We start from the raw sequence: 16,215 nt of genomic DNA, 5'->3' as shown, positions 1-16,215 counted from the left end.
ACATTTTGAAATGATACACTGAATACGCAAACGATGTGTCAGAATTATTTGTTTCTGGATCGCAGTTTCATCAGAACCTACATTCTGCTTTGCTTTAGTAGCATTTCTTGTTATGAGCGAGTGTCAATTACAATCAAGAAAGAGTAAGCTAGGTCTTCTTGTTGTTGTTGAGGAAATGTTATTTCCAGCAGCATGCATCGAGATGGCAGCAGCAGCAGCAATAGACCCGCTTCTTTATCCTGCTTTCTCCTGCCTGCTAGTGCGCTTGTTCTCGCTGCAGCTTTACTTTTTCAGTATGTCGATGGGGAAATCTCCATAACATCGGTCCTGTTCAAGCTGTTTGCTTACTTTTCTTTCGCCCTACTCTGCATCTTGGTTGGGACCTTTGCACTCCTGGTAAAGCAAAATCCAACAAAAATAACCAGATTTGACACCCTGAGGAAAAATAAGACACAGGCATTGGAACTGCTATTCATTAAAATAATGGTAAGCAAATTGTTATCGTTATATATTAACCTACATCTACCTTTTTAAATTGCATGTAAGTATTTAAAAAGATCGTCGAAACGACTTCCCACACCAAGTGCATTTGTGGACACTACAATTGAGTTAAAACAACGTCATGTTTTTCATGTATTTATTTATTGTTGTAGATGCATTTATTGTTTAATACATGGTTATGTTTCTGTAATGTACTGTACCTAGGCCTAGAGAAGAACTACCTCAGTACCAGTGGGGTTAGTAATGTAAATGTGTTATTGATTGTATTACTATACATTGAATCATTTGCACAGTGTGTTGCCAAAGGTTCGATCCTTTACCAGACAGCAGCAATTACTAAAAGTCTCTCATTGATATAGTTAGAATTGTGCATTATATTCATGCCAAGTAGCTGATCTGATTTTAAAAGCATTCCAGTTACTATACTGAACACTATTCTGACATTAGTCAACGTTTTTGTGATGTATTTTGCTGGTTGTGAAAGTGGTAGATCGGCACTTTCACTGGGAGCAGTGATTATAGGAGCACCCAAAGGGTTTTTCCACAGATCTCCCTTTTTGAGGAAGCCAATGCCCAATTTTATTGTGCTTGTTTGTCTGGTGGTTTTGTAACGTGAACTACAGTAAAACGTGAACTTTAGTATCACCCTCTATTAGTTTCAATAGTTTACCTCTGTGCAACGGCATCAGATTGGCAAAGCTACTGAGGGCTCAATCTTTCTGTATCCAAACTACGCACGGGCATTAGTGATGACGTAATCTGCAGAACACTGTGGTACAGCCACTTTTCATAAAAAAAAAGTTTAAATATTGTTCTAGATTTTAATATATTATCTCTGGTTGTTACTTCTTGTGAAATGTAACCTTTACATTTCACAGGGGACAGTGACCACAGTAATATGTTGCTGGTTTATTCTATACCGTAACAAAGCATTTTTACAGCAATATATTTATATCTAGACCGTGTAACGTAGAATGAGTCGGCTTCTAACTCGTAGGGCTGGTTTTCCAGTCTCCTGGTAATGTTGGACTACTATATGTAGTGCAGCCTCTGTGTTAACAACTCTATTAACTGTGGTAAATCTGTCGTTTTGCTTTTAGTTTGTTCATAACAATTGCTCTGTGTGATCTGCTTGTTGGTTTGAATTTTTAATGCCTACAGTGCGCTTTTGCAATGGGTTTGTCTCTGAGGATCCCTGTCACCCCTTCTCCTGTGACCAAAACGGCAGTGGTTCTGGGCATAAACCAATTAAGAGTCTTGTGTTCACATAGTTTGTCCAATTTTCCTTTACTTGACTCTGAATTATACATAAACTATTCATTATTTTAGTTAATGTATTGTTGCCTTGGCATTTTCTGTTTCATGGGAGGTTTATTTATTTATTTTATGTGACAGTCTTCATTTTGAATTTCAGAGACATCTTTCTGGGCCAGCACTGGAGTCTCAGCAATTAAGAAGAGTAGTGATCTCACACAATGTGGATAAAGCTCTTAAAGAAGGTACAGTATTATTACACACAGTGGGTCTATTTTAATAATCTATTGTAATAACCTTTTAATCTTATATAAACCCTACAGGTGTTTTCCCTATAGGGTAGAGTTACTGTAGAGTTACATCGTCTACAATAAAAAATGCATATGTATTCAATATTTCAGGTTTAAAAGTTTTACGGTGTCTGTATTTAGAGGTCACTGTTTAGATTTAAAATAGACCCCAGTACATTGCTCTTTGCAATAAACTTGCTCACATCTTGTGATTCTCTCTTGCTGGAGATTTCTTCCAATCAGTTTATCTGAGCCTATGGAAAACTAAGCTGTAATTACTAAAATGCAAAAAACACCCAGACCACCATGTGGAATCATTGTTTCACTATATTCATTCAAATGGCTAAAACAGAGGAGGTGGGACGGACCCTTCAAACAGAAGCAGCAGCAGCACCGATCTGGCCACATGGCTGTGTTTGTGTGTGTCTGACAGCTCTATTACGCCGTTGATAAAGTGTTTTTATTTTTATAACAGTACAAAATTTTATTAACTTTACTGACATGAATACATGTCCACTCTGCTATGTTTATGCACATCCAGAGTAACCTGTTGTTGCACTTTATTACTTTTACGTTCACAAAATATTTAGGCCTCTTAGTAAGTTGTTTTTTCAGCACCACTGCAGTAATATGAAGTATATGTACTCTATATGAAGCACTATATGTGTCTGCTTATTATAATCCACTTATTGTCTTTTTTTTAAAACATCGGTTTACTGATTTGATTTAATATTAATTTTACACTGAGAAATGATCTATAGAGACAGCTCTAACCCCCTCCAGTATGTAACTGTAGGCTGTGTTACAGTAGATTAGTGTAATTAACTTCTTGGCTTTATACCTAGGTAGGCTGGTACTTACTGTACAGTAGCTGCCATACTGTATAAGCAGTACATTCTTAGCCTCACACACTGTGTCAGGTTCTGTTTTAATAATGTGACGAAAAGATTTCTGGAAATGTCTGCACCGGAGCGTTTGAAAATAGTTTCATACAGTATGCTGTATTTTTCACTTTGTGGTCTCAATTGCAAAGCATTGATAGGTTAATAATGAAAAAAAATCATTGTGGTGAATGTCCTATCTCATTCTAACTTCACAGAATGGTTGGTACTGTGTCACCTGCACAGATTTGCAAGCCTCTAAATGTTACTGGATCCTCTTACAACATGAAAAAAGTGTCATAAACAGGTGGATGCTTACATGGTACAGTAGCTTCAGTGACATTGAAGTATTTAATTTAGCAAAATTACGAAGCTTACAGAACATATCATATCACTTTGTCTTTGAGTCAGAGCCTGTTAGGTTATAATTAACAGGACTTACAAGGCTTACATTTTCGAACTAAACGAAAAACTGAAAGCGGGAGAGGAACCCTACTTTTGGACACTGTCCTCTCCTAAAATAACCCTCTTTATTACAGTAGTCTGTCGCATGTCCGACTGCGGTGGGACCAGAGCAAGGGTGGGCATGTAAAAAGGCAGATAAGTAAATCCTGTTTTAATTACCATTATACACAGCTTCCATTAGGGAGCTCCCCTAAATCCCTTATTTAGAAAAATACAAGGTATTAATGCTTTTGACAGAGTAGCCGTCTGCCGTGTGGGTGCGTGCATTTGCTGCTGAGTGACAGGCAGGAGATAGACGGAGTTTGAAGTTGATACGCCCTGCAGGCGTACAGGATTTATTTACATATCAAAACTGAACAGTTCATGTGACACTACCAGCAATGGCAGCGCACAGATCACATACAACACAGTGTACAAAAACTTTGGTAGCATCACAATCTCTGAACTATTCTCTGTTCAATAATAAACTTGGTCATGGCGTGTGACAGGCTGGCTTAGTGGTGATGTCAGGCCAGATGCAGGAAGAAAAACACAGGTACTGCTGGACAAAGGCTGCGGCACCGTTTTATTTTCAAACACAAAAAGAAATAAAATGTTCAAACAATAAATACTCTGCTCACAGAGCAAAAATTAAACAGGTTAACAAAAAATAATCACAAACACAATACTACAAATATAGGTCAGGCTAGGCGAATTGCTGTCACTGATCCTATATTTACTTTCGTTTTGTTTCGATTTGATTTGATTTCTCCCTCTTGGTTGTCTGGGAAAATCAGTTCAAACTTGGCATTGTCATTGACGGTCCCTGCCCCATTAACTATGTGATCTATCTGATAGCTCACACTTCACAATTACACAGCACTGTAGGAAACATACACAAAAAAATTACTACATTGCTGCTGCTGCTGCTGCTTTGAAATTGAAGCAAGCGATTGGTCAACTACCACTTTCTGTTGGTCGACTATTCGGTGCTACCCCTGCTCTGTTCTAACTGGTTTTATTTAACCAATGAAATCTCTGTCCACTCCCTAAAAGTAGTTATTTCATTTGACCTAATAAACCTGAAGTGGAATGGCTCTCCACGAACGTGATTGGACATCCCTGGGATAAGGCATTAAACATAAGAAGCCAGAATGAGAGATCTATCTTCTGTTACCATGATGGCAAATGATGTGGATGGTAATATACATACTACAAATCCTACTGCAGTTCTGTAAACAATACAGGATGATTTTAAAATGTTAAAATAAAGAAAAAAGATTGTACTGTTGCTGTAGAAGAGGCAACTAAATGTAATCGTCCCTATGGGTCTATGCTGCCCTGTACTCAGAAGCATCTTGGAGGCATTTCCATATTTCCGTTAATCATTTAAAATGGTCTGTCCTTATCTGACCTTGACTTTGCCAGCTTGCATGTTTACAAGGCTGTATAGATGCTATGGGCTGCAGTTGGTACGTTATGACATAATATCATTCCACCCTGCCATTCTTTCCAGTCATTTCCAATCTGCGCATAGGAATAAGGTATGGACATAAATTATCCTTGTTGCCAAACCAACTTTAGTACAGAGGACCAGCAAAAGACTAAAATGTTGCAACTGTGTCTTTATGGCTGAAATAAACTAAAGTAATTGTCTTCAACATTGGAGTGCAAAAGCAGTCCCTTATTGTGTCTGTTAAACCAGTTTGTAGACAGTACAAACCCTGTTTGTTATTTAAATTTTTTACCCAATTTGAATGTTCCCTCGTGTGGCGGGGTGCCCCGCCCCTGTACGTATTTTTGTGTTGTATGTTTTATGTGGTGTGTATGTAGTGGTGCACGGAGTGTGGGCTGTGTAGCATGGGTGATTTAAAATGTATGTTTGTATTTAGGCACGGGGATTGCGCAATCACTTCACATGCAGCTAAAATGCGTACTAGTTTGTGGGCATGAGGATTGCACAAATTAGTTCATGTGCCGGGATTCAAGTGAATGATTAATTAGTAATTGAACCCCAGCACAGCTATATATATAGATGCATGAATCACTCAGTGTGGAGAGAACGGGAGAAAAAGTCAGGTGTAAGAGTTAAAAGCAAACTTGCTATTCGTGCTGGAGTTACACCAGCGCAATACTTGTTTTATTTAGTGTTTCTCTAGTGTTGGTTTGTCTGTTTATTTTGGCCAACGTGCCGTTTGTTTTGTTTAAACCTTTTATTTTGTTAATTTGCAATAAACCAGCTCAACAGCGCACTCGCTCACTAGACCTGTATTTCTTTGCCTAACGTCACCACCAGCCGGCCAGTTCGCACCTTGCTATTGCAACCCAGATACTTCTCAAGAAGACTGAAAAATAGCAGTTTGTGGTTTAAATTTGTTTTGTAAATATGAAAGCAGTTTTATGGAAATAATCGCATCTAATATTGAATTTATACTTGGAAAATCAAGGATTGTTGGTCAGCTGAGCTGTGATGTCTTACCAATAGTGCAAGTTTAAATAAATCTTCCCAGGCTTAAACATCAGTTATCTTAGGGAAAGGGTTTTCCACCACAACCCCCTTAAGGCAGTTTTAACTTGAAATATTGTATACATTCTGTAGTGGAAGCTGCCTTAATATCTAGAGCCATGTTATTGACACCAGCAAAGTCAAAATAAAGATGGAGAAAAATGCTTGTGACTCTGCATACAGGATCAAACTTATTGGCAAATCAGTTTCTGTCCACAATGTGGCAGACAGAGTAGGACCTTATATACAGAAAGCTATCTTCCCTGTGTAAGCATTCCTGCTCTTGAAAGGGAAGGGAACGGCTGGAGTTGTAGTAGCATTTTAATGCTGCCACTGGGGAGCCAAAATGTGGCTTCAGTTCCATCTTTACTAAGGGCAGAACCTCAGGGGACATCAGTTTCACCTGGACAGGTGTTAAACCAATTTGGAATCCCTCAAGTCAATCAGAGGGAGATATAAACACAGGCCTGAAGTCTGGAATGTTTTGGACCAGCCTGGGGAGTCCAAGTCTGTGAACAAAGAGGTGACGTGAAGCTATAATCATTTGTTTGTTGTCAAATGTGTATTTTAAGTTTGTGTTGGAGAGAAAAGGTATACCCCCCTTCACGTGAGTAAGAATTTACATTTAGTTAGTGCCATTGAAAGGCAAGGTTGTCTTTTGTTTTGCTCATGTTAAACATGACGTGCGTCTTGGTCTTCATTGTGTATCTTTGCTTTACTTGGGCATTAGTTTTTCACATCTTTAAAAAATAACTCCATAATATTGTTTTTATCTCACAATACCTCCCACCATGCAAGTTCTACCACCAACTACATTGGTGTCTTGCTTAATTTATTGAATAATAGATTTGTAAAGTAAATATTTTCCCAGAAAGCCACCTCTTTCACAAACAAAGAAATGCCAGATGATATTTGTTCTTGTGACATTCAACCAAATATGAAAACTTCAATATAAATATATGTTAATAAGTTCCTGTCTTTGCTTGTTCCAAGCCTCTTGGAAATTACCTTGAAAAATGAATAGAAAACATGTTTTTTTTTTTTTTTTTTTTTAAGTCCTAGTAATGAGCAGATTTAATCTTAGTGAGCCTTAATGGAAACATAATTGTTGTAGATACTGAATAACTGATCATTTCAATTTGCTGATATTATCTTCTCTATTATCTGTCCTTTTAAGGACTGTAGCAGACAATACTGCTGTATGCTAAGTTGGGTCTTTGGACATTATCTGCTTATTGATCTGCCTCTGTCCTCATTTCACTGTTGTTGCCAGGAGCATCATTGGCAATCAGTCAGCACATGCGTTCTATCTATCGGACATTGAAGCAACCAGTGGCTGTCAAGTGAACCACTGAGATTGTATTTACAGTACTTCCTTGCATTTTTTTCAAGTCATGTACCTTTTCCTTCATTTAGATGAATCTGGTATTTATAAGCTTTATTTTAGTTGCCTCAGAAGTAAAGCAGGGCATCCATAATGTAGCAATGTAGGAGTTCATATTTAATTCAGCATGGCAGAATATTTAAAACGCATTTACATACTACGTTTGGACTGACTAGCTGTAGGTTAGTGGTGGAAAAATTGTATTATTTAAATTCCAGCTGCAGGTACCGTATGTATGACACAGTGCACATTGAATGTAGTTGAAATATGAACAGCTTTTGTCACCTTACACAACAGTACGGCTACCTAGCAGTGCAACAGAAGTATGAGCAGGCCTTTATTCAGGACATGTATCTGGTACAGTTAAATTACAATGCATTTGTCCTTGAAACCCACAATAATGTGTTTCATTGTATAATGCAATATAAGCCTACAGTATATAAAACTATAACACACTCTAGTGTCCTAATTTTTTGTCTGCCTAGTATACTTATCCTATAGTACAGTATAGTAAAGTTTAGTGAAATGTGTCCTCATGTATTGAAGCTGTACAAATTGTATAAAATTAAAAAATCTTCTGCAGCATACAGTTAGAATACTGTAGCAGGTGTAGGTAGTTTAGGTATGCTTAAGTTGATCTCTGTGTTCCTGCACTTTTGTTTGTGTTATGTCCCTACCCTGTTAGATATACTGCATCCTCTGTAAGTTACTGGTGCAATCTTGTAATGTTGCTAACTTGGATTTGATCCACAAGTCTCAGAGAGATGGTTAGATGTGCTAATTGGGTTACTAAAGCTTGTAGGCTATTATAATGACTGCATTGAAGAGCCTGCCACAGTCCTGGACCGATCCTATGCAGACTCTGACCAGCTGTTGTGAGAGGACAAAGGTTTATTGTTGGGAGCACTTGAATTAGGTCCGGAGTAAGATAGCTAGTAAGTATTGTAAAATCTGAATGGGTACCTCCGAGGCCAGTCGTTTTTCAGCTGGTCATATGATCTTCTGTGTGAAAATATACTGAAAACAAAAGTACTGTACATTTTTGTTTGCAGTTGTGCAATAGTTTGTGTAGTAACACGCACACAAGCTACAGTTTTTAACCAATAATTGCCTGAGCAGTTTCTAAAACACTGTTCTGTCATTTTAGTGTTTTTTTTTTTTTTTTTTTTTTACTGGGATTGCAATAGATTTTTTTGAGTACAAAAATAATACAAAACAAAATCTGGTTTAAATCTGTACAGACAATTCTGCAGGAAACAGTGCCTCATTTGTGGAAATCTCTAGATTGTTAGTAATATGTTAGGAAAGTTGTATAACTTAAAATGTTAAAACCATAAAAGCATTAGTAGTGTAACAATACGGTAATATCACAATACGATATCATCAAGGTACATGTGATGGTCCTGATGCATAACAAGATCACTTGGTCATTTAATTAAGACATTTTGTTAAGAGATAGGGAGAGTATGTAACCCTACCATCTATAAAACACCCTTCCTGTGTTCTTTGTTCAAGAACTAGCCTATTTGGTGAACTGCAATAAGCTAAGTTGTTCTTTTGGTCCTGTATCATGATGCAAACCATAAATACCTTTATTAAGATACTGCATATTGTGTAAAGAAGGTATCACAATTCATCGATACACTATGAATTGTTCCACTCTTAAAAACATACTGTAAATATGAATCGAGAGATAAACATAACATCAATATTAATATTCCTTTGGTCAATATACCTAACAAAATATTAGCTCTAGTTTGATTATCAGCTCGGCTAATGCCAATGTTCAGCATGTATCTATAGACAGCTTCTGCAGGTTGGTAATTCACTTGATTTTCCCCCCCTTCTGCTCTTGTATACAACGATTCCATATATTATCTTCTTGGTCTTGTTCTTTTGGCTTTGTAACAAGGCATGTCTTCTGTGGGGATGCATGTGTGCCATCTTGACATTTTTAAAGGCAATAATTGGCAGTTATTTCATGATCATTTTATTTGAGAAATTGTCAAAATGCCTAGCTAAGAGTCTGCGTCATACTGAAGACAGTGTGGTGTTAGCTAACACATTAGCATACATATATACTGCACGCAAATGATTTTTCAGAAATACAGTGGCTGTCGCATTTCAGCATGAGACCTCATTTGCTTATGAATAATGAAGTTTACACTGATTTACCTGAAAAGGTTGAGCTGGAGATATATATACTGTACAGAGTACTGTAGTGTACCTGGATACAACAGTCTCCCTCTTTTAAATACTGTAACATCCTTGGTTTACAGTATCTCCTCATGCACTTGATGCACCTTGTAGTTAATTATATGTCAAGTGAAGCCTCTCTGTCATTGACTTTCGTTCACATTCCGAATCTGTACAGACAATAAGCAGGACCCTTTAGATATACAGCACAGGAATGTTAGTGTTTCCACTGACACAAGACTGTACATTAGCAACCTGTTTGTCCTCTCAATATACGTACACTGTGTTCTTCCCAGTTTGCTTTTCCAAACTGGGAAGCACACAGTGTATTGCAGTCAATTAGGAAATGGAAACGAAATGTTTGAGATGAAATAGTAATATAGAAATATAGAAATATGTGTAGAATTGCTAGGTTCATGTTTAAATCCTGTTTCAGATTATGCATCATAGTATGAATAACAGAACAAAGTTCAGGAAATTCCAGGAGCACCAGGAAATTCTTAAAGGGTGCACACCAAGGTTTTAATAAAAAACAGTACAGTAATGTTTAAGGGCTTGCTCCTCAACAGCATAACATACTGTATTTTTGGTGTAGATTGTTTAATTTTGAAATAAAGTCCATTCATCCTACTACAGTACAATGCTAACTTCCTGTGCAGCAGCTATTATGGTCCCACATACCTTAATTTTACTTCTATGTATAGAAAGATAAGACAGTGTTTTCTTTTTTTTTTAATTAAGTTGCCATTACAGGATACAGTATGGCATTTTATTTGTCACCATTATTTAGTCGTGTCACATATTCTAGGCTGTTAAAATACAGTACATATACCACTGTCCCTGTTGCTGTAATAATTTTGTATAGAATATGTAGTGTTACTGTAAATCTGCATTCAGTCAAATGCAGCATTATCAGTTTTCAACTCCCTTAATGGCACATGGGAAATGCATTTCAATCCCAAACTGAAGACGCTCTGTTGAGAAATAGATCTGCTTGTCTCGCTGATAAGCTGGCACATTCGCTCAAGGGCTTTATTTTAATTGGATCACGTTTGTTCTTTTTGCACCGCAAGAGACATGAGATGTGGAGGCTGACCAGTCAGAAATATATGAATGTCTGTAGCTGTTGGAAAACATGTTTCTTAACAAGGGTTTTACTTAATTAAAAGTACAATACGTAAAATGCACTTTTGTTTAATACTTTGTGGCTTAATACTTTCATTTCAGAAACTTAGCTGTGCTGAATCCTTAGAGCAAATTAGGTATCTAAAGTGGTACATTGGGTCAGTGGTTGTGGTTGATTATTTTGATTCCAGGATCCTCTGGCTCCAGCATTGTAATCCATCAGTACTGACTCGCCATGCATCCTCAGCTTTCAAATAATGCCCAGATGTATGCTAGACTGAACTATGTAGAATTCTGGTGAGGGAGTAAAAGAACCCTGCTTTAAACACTGCTTGATTTTCAACAGTAAAAAAATGAACAATGTGCATTGAGGTATGCATTGCATTTTTTCATGTTAACAACATTACTGGAAACCACTGAATTTGTATTACTATAGTTAGGGCATAGATGAAACCTGAAGCTGTTTTTACTTCCTCACAAGGTTAAACACGTTTAAAAGACGTACATTTACTTGACCCACACACAATTTATTTTCTTAAATATTTTTTTTATGAGTTCGCTGTTTGTATGAAACAAATGAAGCAAGTGCTTTTTATTTTTGTATATATTTAGCAAATAGGCTATGGCATGTAACTTGAACAGACATTATTTACAATACTGGTAGGCCTATATTCATTAATTTTTCTTGTCCTCTAATTTTACTCTGGTACAGTAGTGCTTGGATGTGATCAGAATATATAAAAAGGATATCTGCTCATAAACGTTTCACATGCAGTACAAAAACAGCTAAGGGTCCAGCTATGTAAAGACCTGATATCTGCAAAAATAGCCACGTGAAATGTAAAATAATGCATCAGCCCTGTAAAGATGTAATGTAAAGATACCCCTGTTAAACAAAACACAACTGTATCTTATATAAAATAAAATTTTTATAGGGCTGACCTTTTTTGTCTATATACTGTGCAGTAATTTGACCCCTAATTTGAAATATCAGGCTGCTCCTGGTTCATGCAGGTCTGTATTTACTTAGTGTATGTTCTGCCTCTTCAACAAGGAGAAATGGAAGAACAAGATTTCTTTCCACTTTTCTGATGGTATAATACGGTATATCCACAGATATACAAATTTGTGATACTGTATTAGTGCTGTTCACAAAAATCATTTGAATGACTGAAACAACAGGGATAGCTTCATTTGTTCTTAATGTCTCGCTTTTTAGAGTATGGCTAATACTTTTGTTTATTGTGTGGGGATTACTGTAATCCCATGAGGAAGCTGGGCTGTTTTCAGTTTTTAAACACAACAGGTCTTTTCTTTTAACATGGTTTACAAGCTTTGTACAGTACAATATGTTCACTTGCTGCAGCCTATCAGCTGATGGAATATTCTGTTTCACAATGTCCAGCGGATTGCACAACTTTGAAATCAATAGAACTACAACAACACCCTTTTTTATTTGCACATAAAATATAATCTTTATATAGACAAAATTTGCATTTGCTCAGCCAAAAACTTACTCTTGCTTGCAAATGCAGCACCTGCAGGTTTATGTCATTTCCCAGTCTAGACTGTGTGCCTTTTTGTTGTTTTTAAGTAATTTATAAGAATTGTAAATAACACGCTGAATAAAAATGTATTTTAATTTTACTGGTCCAGGAGCTTGATTTGTTATATATTGTAAGAACTAATAAACTTAAAGTTGTGAGAGTGTAGTTTTCCTATTACTCTTGTGATGAGCACCCCCCCCCCCCCCCCCCCACCCCCCCCAAAACCATTGAGAACTCTAGAATTCTATCTAAGATAAGTTTGTCTGTTGAATTGAAGAATAAGCAACTGAATAATGAATAATACTTATTCGTTGACTTATTACTTAATATTAACACCAAACAATGAAACGTTATAATTAGCCAATTTCAAGTAGCGATAAACGGGTTTTCAAAAAATGCTAGTTCCACTGTAGTAAATTTATATAGGATAAACGTTGGTAAAACCACTCGCTATTTTTTTTTTTTCGTACCAAAAAATAACAATTTAGAAATTATCTATAGTTTGTTTATTTTTTATATTTGCTCTCTGCCCCGTCTCTGTTGCACTCACTGTCAGTCATTTCAGTGATCTGTTAGTATAGTTTCACTGTCACTGTCATTTCATCCAGTTCTGACAGATCTCGTTGTCTGAAGTAGCGCCACAGTGCTCTCATTCATTTAAATGACTGTCAATCATCAAGACCCGTACTGACTGTGAACTTTCATTTGCCAGCTCAAGCGCATGTCATTCAAAGCTGCTACTTTTGAAATTAGTGGGTTATGGTGTAGGTAGACTTTTGCTAGATATATGGTGACAGTTAATAGTTTGATTTAAAAATCGGGCGGAAGAGGTCAACACTTATTGAGTATTGTGCACAATCCCCTGACCGACATCTCCGCAGCAGGACGAAGGGGGCCCGTCTGCCTTGCCTTCTAGTGACTAAGTGCAAGTTAGTTCTGTTCTGTGCATATTATTTGTACTCTTAAGTTTATGCTATAAAAGTCTGTGTAATATACCTTTATATGCTGTGTTTTCTGTGTTTTTTTTGAGACAATTTTTAAAATGTGTGTAGGAACTTTTTCTTTACAAGGTATATCTCTGCTATGATCAAAGGCTATTTCAGTTAGAATGTTGGTAACATTAGATTATTACCATAAACCTGGTTCCCTGAAAAGAGAGTGACAACCATTACCGAATGGGAAGAGGCTCTCTGACCGTCAGTCACTGAGCATATATACAAAAGCTGTCGTATTAGGGCCCTACTGTGAGGGGGAAGTCCCTTCCACCTCCTGTTGAAGAGGGACGTCCTCACAGTAGCACATCACCATTTTCATTCAAAAACAGAGGTCAGCTAGGGACACGACCTCAAAGGATAATGGTTGTCATTCTCTTTTCAGGGAACCAGGGTTATGGTAATAACCTAACGTTCCCTTTCAATGCGATTGACAACCTTTACTGAATGGGAAAGCTGTACCAAAGCTGTCGTGGCTCCAGATGACCGATAGTACAGCCCCACGGCAATAGCATCAGAACCCACATGATGCCTAAGGGAATGCCGCCTGCAAAACTCTGGAGCCCAGAAAGAGTCTCGTTCGGTTTGTAACATCAAGGCGGTAAAAACGCACAAATGTCTGACTACCTGTCCGTGTAGCAGCATTGCATAACTCATCTAAGGAGGCGCCATGAAGGAAAGCCCACAAAGTTTCCTGGCCCCTGGTAGAATGGGCCGTAATGCCCCCCGGTAATAGGGCCTGACCTCTAGAGTGGGACCCATAGCAGACAAACAACTAGTTAGACTGTCTCCAGGATGCCGTCCTATCCAGGTAACAGCGCAGAGCCCGAACTGGGCATAGCGTGTGTTGTCTACGGTCCTCCTCTAACTCATGCGGGGGAGGTCTGAAATTTTCCAAAACCATTGATTGGTTAATACGGGATGAGGATACCACCTTTGGCAAAAAGGATGGATTTGTTCTTAATGTCACCCGCGAGTCACTTCCAGTGAAAGCCATACATGTGTCATCAATGGACAGCTCATGAAGTCGCTTACTCGCCTGGCAGACGTAATGGCTATTAAAAATGCCACTTTCAATGAAACAGGGCGCAGTTCTGCTGATGCCATGGGCTCAAATGGGGGACCCATAAGGGCCTGTAGTACCAATTCTAGATACCACTTGGGGACCATACTTTTCATGGGAGGACGAAGCCTCCGAGCCCCTTTAAGAAATTGCACTGCCAGGAAATGTGCCCCAGGAGACACTAAATCAATTTTGTCATGGCACACTGATATTGTTGCCAGGTATCCCTTCAAAGTAGACGCTGATTTTCCTACGTCAGACAAGTGTTGTAAGAAGGTTAATATCGTCGCAATCTGGCAAGTCACTGGATCATGACCTTCGGCAAGGCACCAGTCTTGGAAAACTTTCCACTTATATGAGTACTGGGCTGTAGTGCTCGGCGACCTAGCAGACTGTATTGTTTCTACTACTGCACCTGGCAAACCTCATATGAATAGACGGCTCCGTTCAACGGCCAGAGTTGGAGTTGGTGCTGGTCTGGGTTCGGGTGCCATAATAGCCCTTCTGCTTGGCTCAGGAGGTCCTTGCGCAGCGGGAGCTGCCACGGCTGATCTGACAACATGTCGGAAAAGAGAGCAAACCAGGGGCATCTCAGCCATCTGGGTGCAACCAGCTAAACCTGTTCTCTCTCCACCCTGATCCTTTCTAATGTCAGGAGTAGTAGAGGGAATGCATACAATAGTCCCTGTGGCCAGGGGTGAGCTAGCACATTTTTCTCCATGGAGAACCATAGGGGGCAACGAGTGGACTCGGCTGTGGCAAAGAGGTTGACTCGTGCAGATCGAAACCTCTCCCAAATCTGTTTCACCACTTGAGGTTGCAGCCTCCACTCCAAGCTGTCTGGAGCTCTTCTGGACAGGAGGTCTGCTGCCTCCACACCTGGGAGGGGAACTACCCTGATGGAACGCAGGTTTCTGTGCGTCCAAGACAGGAGTCTGTGTGCTGCATGGTGAAGGCCCGGTGAGCGCCGGCCGCCTTGGTGATGTATGTAGGCTACGACTGTGGTATTGTCCGTCCGGACCAGCACGTGTTTGTGCGCTAATTGCTGGCGAAAATGGGATAACGTCAGACTCACTGCTTGCAGCTCTTGCGCATTTATGTGCACTTGCTGCCAATGTCCCTTCCACTGACCTCTTATTCTTCTCCCGTTCCAGACCACTCCCCAGCCCAGGCTGGAGGCATCTGTAGTGATCACTTCCCTTCTGTGAGGGGATCTGAAGGGAGATCCGTGGTGCTGGTTGCTGGGACAGAGCCACCACTCCAGTATCTTCCGGCATTGTGTGGACACTCGCACCAGCCGGTACCGATCTTGTGCCAGGTGCACCTTGAGCGTATTCACCCAGGCTTGAAGCGGGCGCATTCTCAGCAGCCCTAGTGGAAGGATTCTTGAGGCGGCTGGCATCAGCCCCAACAACCTTTGATATATTTTAACCTGTAGGAGAGCGTCATCTCTGAATTGGGAGAGTGTGGACTCCAACAACCGAATCCTGTCTTCCGACAGTGAGACAAGCATGCTCACAGGGTTCAGTTTGATCCCCAGGAACACTGTGGACTGTACAAAGTTGCTCTTCTGTTGGTGTATTGAGAGCCCTAACTTCGCCACATGATCTATGACCTGTTTTGTGTGCACCTCTGCCCGTGCTAACCAACCAATCGTCCAGACAGTTTAGGTGCATGCTGCACGCTGGATTAGCGCCTGGAACTCCTCCCTCTGTGACACTTGTGGCAAGGGCGGCAGGGTGCTCTTTTCGGCAGGAAAAACTGCAGTAGATGCCAGAGTATGCAGCCGATTCAATCGCAACCGCGCTAGGCAAGCCCGAGGATTGAGAGGGGCGCTAGGCCCAAGCTTTTTTTTTTTTTTAGGTCCACAAGCCTGCGGGGTCTCCTTACAGCACCAGAACAGCTCTCCACACAGTGTATCAACTACACAAGGCCTAGTGTAGTGGAAAGAGCAATGGCCGCTCGCTAATCTCTTAAGAGGGTCGAAACCAGCTCTAGTCACGAGAGAATATAACGAGAGCACTCGTTAGAC

At 39.5% G+C, this 16,215-nt stretch overlaps 1 protein-coding gene across 2 annotated transcripts in view; it reads left to right on the top strand.

The window, feature by feature from the left end:
* The window catches only part of LOC121320432 (sorting nexin-25-like), a 61,692-nt gene continuing 45,477 nt past the window's right edge, over positions 1 to 16,215 (top strand). The window contains exons 1-2 of one of the 2 annotated variants that reach the window (XM_041258764.1): positions 1 to 486; positions 1,916 to 2,000. In XM_041258764.1, the coding sequence (XP_041114698.1) occupies positions 193 to 486; positions 1,916 to 2,000 (379 nt within the window). In that variant the 5' untranslated portion in view covers positions 1 to 192. The remainder of the gene's footprint in view (positions 487 to 1,915; positions 2,001 to 16,215) is intronic. The other variant, XM_041258770.1, reaches the window with a different exon arrangement.

This window comes from Polyodon spathula, chromosome 1 (genome assembly GCF_017654505.1).
Source record: "Polyodon spathula isolate WHYD16114869_AA chromosome 1, ASM1765450v1, whole genome shotgun sequence".
Taxonomy (NCBI): domain Eukaryota; kingdom Metazoa; phylum Chordata; class Actinopteri; order Acipenseriformes; family Polyodontidae; genus Polyodon; species Polyodon spathula.
Note: the sequence above shows the minus strand (reverse complement) of the source record. Positions and strands in the feature narration are given on the sequence as shown.